This window comes from Pinus tabuliformis, chromosome 2_2 (genome assembly GCF_031772625.1).
Source record: "Pinus tabuliformis cultivar Carrire ecotype Pingquan chromosome 2_2, CPIR1, whole genome shotgun sequence".
In the NCBI taxonomy this organism is placed as follows: Eukaryota; Viridiplantae; Streptophyta; class Pinopsida; order Pinales; family Pinaceae; genus Pinus; species Pinus tabuliformis.
Window position 1 is genome coordinate 494,819,993 of NC_142300.1, and position 5,278 is coordinate 494,825,270.

General features: G+C 37.6%; 1 protein-coding gene across 1 annotated transcript; it reads right to left on the reverse strand.

The window, feature by feature from the left end:
• Positions 1–1,783: 1,783 nt before the first annotated feature.
• LOC149193537 (uncharacterized) lies at positions 1,784–4,846 on the reverse strand. Its single transcript, XM_089406725.1, has one exon. The coding sequence runs from the start codon at positions 4,816–4,818 to the stop codon at positions 2,116–2,118; it is 2,703 nt and encodes a 900-aa protein (XP_089262851.1). The 5' UTR covers positions 4,819–4,846; the 3' UTR covers positions 1,784–2,115.
• Between the last annotated feature and the right edge of the window lie 432 nt (positions 4,847–5,278).

Consider the following 5,278-nt stretch of genomic DNA (forward strand, 5'->3'; position numbering starts at 1 on the left):
CTTTATATCACCCATGCTCTCAAATTCTCAATGACTTGCTTACATTGGAGCCTTTAATTCACAGCGTGTAACCGCAATGCATGCTGAATGTATATTAATATTCTCAAGTGGAGTTTCCTGGATGAAGTGAAACTCCATCCAATCTAACATGGCACAAAAAAGCATAAGCATCTTGAGATTTTCCTTTTGTTTGCACATTTCTATATGGTTTTTTAATACTGTAATTTGGGTATAATTTTTATGTTATTTAATGACCCGAAGCTTAATTACTATTCTATAATTTATATTGATTCTTTAATTACTGTAACCTAGGTCGAGTTTCTATCTAGTCTTTGTTTGCAGATAGGCTTTTCATGAAACCGAATACAGGAGGGATTGGACAGAGATTGTTGAATCCGACGGACAACTCTTGGAGAGAAGTGCAGTTGATCAGAGAAGTTGGAATATTAGATGAATATTTCCACTCAGACCATTGTTGGTCAAGCGAATATGTTCCAACTTGACTAGACGACCGAATTCTATTGGTATAGTCCCTGTCAAGCTGTTTACTGAGAGTCAGATCCATTGAAGCCGTGTCTTTGGAATAGAACCGTGGAGCAGATTAAAGATGAGGTCCAGCAATCGCAGCGCCTTTAACCGCCCAAACTCTGGTGGAATTATTCCTGTTAAATTATTATGGGAAAGATTCAAAACTCTTAATAACGAGAGACTAGAAAGAGATGGTGAAATGCTACCTTGCAATCTTAATCCGGCCAGTGTTATGGCAGTCACTCGTTTTGTACGCCTTCTACAGGAATTGCCATGCCAGGAGCACACGTTATGGGAGTTTTCTGCCGTCAGTTGAGCAGCGATGAATCCGGATCCATGTGAGTGCCTTTCTGAAAGAAAAAGGGCCTCTACGTCCCTTTGATCGCCAATATCCATGGATGAAGATCTGAATTCACCCTGCTCCAGATTACCTCCGTCTTCCTTTAAAGCAAAATCATGGGGCCAAAAAGAAGCACTTCCACCCATATACGGCTGATCATGGAATAAACCATGTTGCCTGTGAATCTGTGAGGAATAAGTAACAGTGGCTGCAGGGACAGTAGTTAATGCAAGGCTCACAAATCACATAAGCATCGTCATCGCCATAGTACCTTTCTCCATTTCTCTGTTTCCCAATCCTAACGGTTTCAATGGGTTGCAAACACACACATAAATATTACAGTTCTCATATCGAGTCGCTAGAGGTGCCCAATCAGTTGAAAAATCTAAATGTAAAATATGGGCTGGTCTCAGGTGTAACGCAAAATAGTGTAAGAAGATGCATACAAATTAAGTAGGATTCACAGTGAACTTAAGTACCTAAAATTAGAAGATAGTTAGCGGAAATGACACAATTATCACTACTTTTTTTAGAAGCGTTGTATGCTGGAAAAACAGACTGTAAACAAGATCCATGACATATGTATTTTTATATTTTTATATTAATATAAAAATATTTTTTTTCATAAAAAATAATAGGTTAACTTTTAATATCGAAATAAGAATTCAGACTTGAAAACCTTTAATTTCATCCCTACTATTATACTAGAAATATATACACATTATTAAATCTAAATATTTCATAATTTTTCTCAAAAATAAATATTCCACATGACCTATTTTTAAATAAACTAAATTTGATTTTATCCTTTTTTTTTATATTTTTGATATAAATGACAAAAAAAAAATTCCACATTATTAAAATCTAAATCATCCGTAATATTTTATATTTTAAAAATACTATTCTAAACTACCCTAAACAAAACATATTTATATACCAAAAAAACAAGACAGCAGTAAAGTTGAAAATAAATATCACAATCTTTGTAAAGTATTAGTTTATAAGAGCCAGCTATATTCTTTACAACATCCATACAGGGCAACTTTTTATTTAACTTACGTGTTTAACTAATTTGACTTATCAACGGATTTAGTTTCGTGAATATTTACATGATTACGGAAAGGTCCGTTACAAACGGTTACGAATGTAATGAATTATAATTTTAAACAGCTATAAAATTGGTATGCAACGTGTTGAATATATAAAAGTAATGAATCATCTATATCACATAGTGAATCATTTACACATTATTTTGGGAATCTATACACTCCATAAAATGGTTGTATTTTTGGAGGTATGATCCAATCTCTAGTTTTTTTACATAACATTATTATGCCTACAAGCACCCCAAATCCAATCCCTGTGCCCAACCCCACTGCAATCAATGATACATGTTTATTGACACGACTGAACCATGTCTCACTAACACCTTTCATTGTGCTTTTTTGAGGTTGTTTTTCTTTTTCCTTGCATGCTGGTAAAGGAAAACCACATAAACACTCGTTACTTTGAAATGAAGTAGAATTGAAAGTGTCAAATTGTGTTCCTTCCGGGATCCTCCCACAAAGTTTGTTGGATGAAATATCCAAAGATGCAAGCATAGTTAAATTAGAGAGCTCTTGAGGGATCTTGCCACTCAAATCATTATTGGCCAAGTCCAATTGTTCCAAAGTAGATATTTCACCAAGAGATGCAGGTATTTTCCCTTCTAGCCGGTTCCTTGATAAATTTAACAACCGTAGGCAACTGAGATTTCCTATGCTTGGAGGTATTTCTCCCACAAGATTATTCTTGGACAAGTCCAATATTGTGTTTGTGGACAACACATATTTTAGAGTGTACTCAAATCCCTTGATGACGATATCTAGATCCTCATAGAGTGTATTACCACTGAGTATGGAAGACGCGGCAATTTTGAATCCTTGGAGTCTTTGAAGATTGGATGGTATCCTTCCACTAATTCTGTTGTTGGATAAATCCAACACTTGCAATTTGGTCAGACTTGTGATGTTTGAAGGAATATCCCCATGAAGTTTATTATAACTGACACTTAAAACTCTCAACTCATGAAAGGATGCAAGGTACCCAGGTAGTTGACCTGTGAATTCATTTCTACTTAAATCTAGTAGTTGAAGTTGGGTGCATTGAGCCAAAGAATTAGGGAGAGTTTGAAAGAAGTTATTAGAATAAACTGAAAGAACCACCAAAGAAACAGGAAATCTTATGTCTAGATTTCCACTCAGTTTGTTCTCAAACACCTTCAACCTCTCTAACATGGTGCATTTACTTAAAGTTGGTGGTATTGTCCCTGACAAGAAGTTGTTATTCAACACTAAATTCTTCAAAGACTTGCAGTTGCCTAGAGATGCAGGAATCTTTCCATTCAACTTGTTTTTGGATAAGTCTAACACTTCTAGTCTCACACATTGACCAATATGATGAGGGATTGGTCCATCAAGATTGTTTTCAGATATACGTAATTGTTGAAGTGAAACCAAAGCACTAATACTTTCCGGAATGCTACCAGAAATTTGATTTGAATGCAAGTACAATATTGTAAGAGATTGAAGCTTCCCTATATTATTTGGAATTGCATTTATAAAATTGTTGGTATCTAGATAAAGCTTTTCAAGCTTCTTCAAAGCAGAAATTCCTTCCGGTATTCTTCCATTCAACCAATTTGTGCCAAGATTAAGGAAGGTCAACTCACTCAATTGTGTAATGGCTTTAGGTATACCACCAGTTAACCTATTTAAACCTAGATTCAGGCGATTAAGCTGACTCAAATTGCCAATAGATTCAGGAATTGTATCTGTAAAATTGTTGGTATCTAGATAAAGCTGTTCAAGCTTCGTCAAATTGGCAATTCCTTCGGGTATTTTTCCACTCAACTTGTTTGTGCCCAGATTAAGGAAGGTCAACTCACTCAATTGTGTAATGGCTTTAGGTATACCACCAGTAAAGTTATTTATACCTAAATTTAAGAAAGTAAGCTGACTCAAATTACCAATGGATTCGGGAATGTGACCACTTAGTAAGATGCCTTCCAGGGATAAATGAGATAAGTTTTTGATCAGACCTAAAACTTCAGGGATTGGCCCAATAAACTTGTTATAACTGATGGACAATTTTCGGAGAGAGGTGCAGTTGCTCAAAATGGGAGGGATGTGACCGGTGAGTGAGTTGCCATCCAAGTAAAGATATGATAGACTTTTCATCAAACCCAAAAAGAAAGGGATTGGACCCGTGAGATTGTTGTTTGAAAGATACAACCCTCGGAGAGAAGTGCAGTTGCCAAGAGAAGTTGGAATAGTCCCTGTCAAACTGTTTGCTGAAAGTTGGATCCATTGAAGCCGTGTGCAATTAGACAGTGCCTTTGGAATAGAACCGTGGAGAAAATTAAAGCTGAGGTCCAGCAATCCCAGCGCCTTTAGCTGCCCAAACTCCGGTGGAACTATTCCTGTCAAATTATTCTGGGAAAGATTCAGAATTCTTAATAAAGAGAGACTGCCGAGAGAGGGTGATATCCTACCTTGCAATCTTAATCCAGGCAGTATTATGGCAGTTACTCGTTTTGTGCGCCTTCGGCAGAAAATGCCATTCCAGGAGCACACGTTATGGGAGTTTTCTGCCGTCCAGTTGAGCAGCGATGCATGCGGATCTGATGTGAGCGCCTTTCTGAAAGACAAAAGGGCCTCTAAGTCCCTTTGATCGCCAGTATCCATGGATGAAGATCTGAATTCAGACTGCTCCAGATTGCCTTCGTCTTCCTTTAAAACAAAATCATGGGGCCGAAAAGAACCACTTCCACCCATATACGGCTGATCATGGAATAAACCATGTTGCCTGTGAATATGTGAGGAATAAGTAAGAGTCGCTGCAGGGACAGTAGTTAATGCGAGGTTCACAAAGCACATAAGCATCGTCATCGCCATAATACCTTTCTCCATTTCTCTCTTTCCCAATCCTAACGACTTGAATGGGTTGCCTGTGAGTTCCCTTGCGTGCAATCACACATATAAATATTGCAGTTCTCATATCGAGCCATTGAAGGTGTCAGATCAGTTGAAAAATCTAAATGCAAAATATGGACTGGTCCCAGGTGTAACGCAACTTGCGGAAAGTGACGGAAAGCTAAAGCGCAAACACTCTTTCTTTGTTTGTTAAATGCCGTCGAACATACGAAACCGAACTTTCCTCGTTGTAACTGCTGCACGACACGTTTCGCAGCTAACAATTGTCATCCACTAAATCCTCGGCGGCGTTACGGCTCTTCAAAGAAATTTCCGCACCATTAGAAAATAGAGATGAAAATATGCCGTCATAAGCACTCCAGGAAATTTCCACACCATGAGCATAGAGATGAAAATAGCCGTCGTAAGCACTCCAGGAAATTTCCCCACCATGATC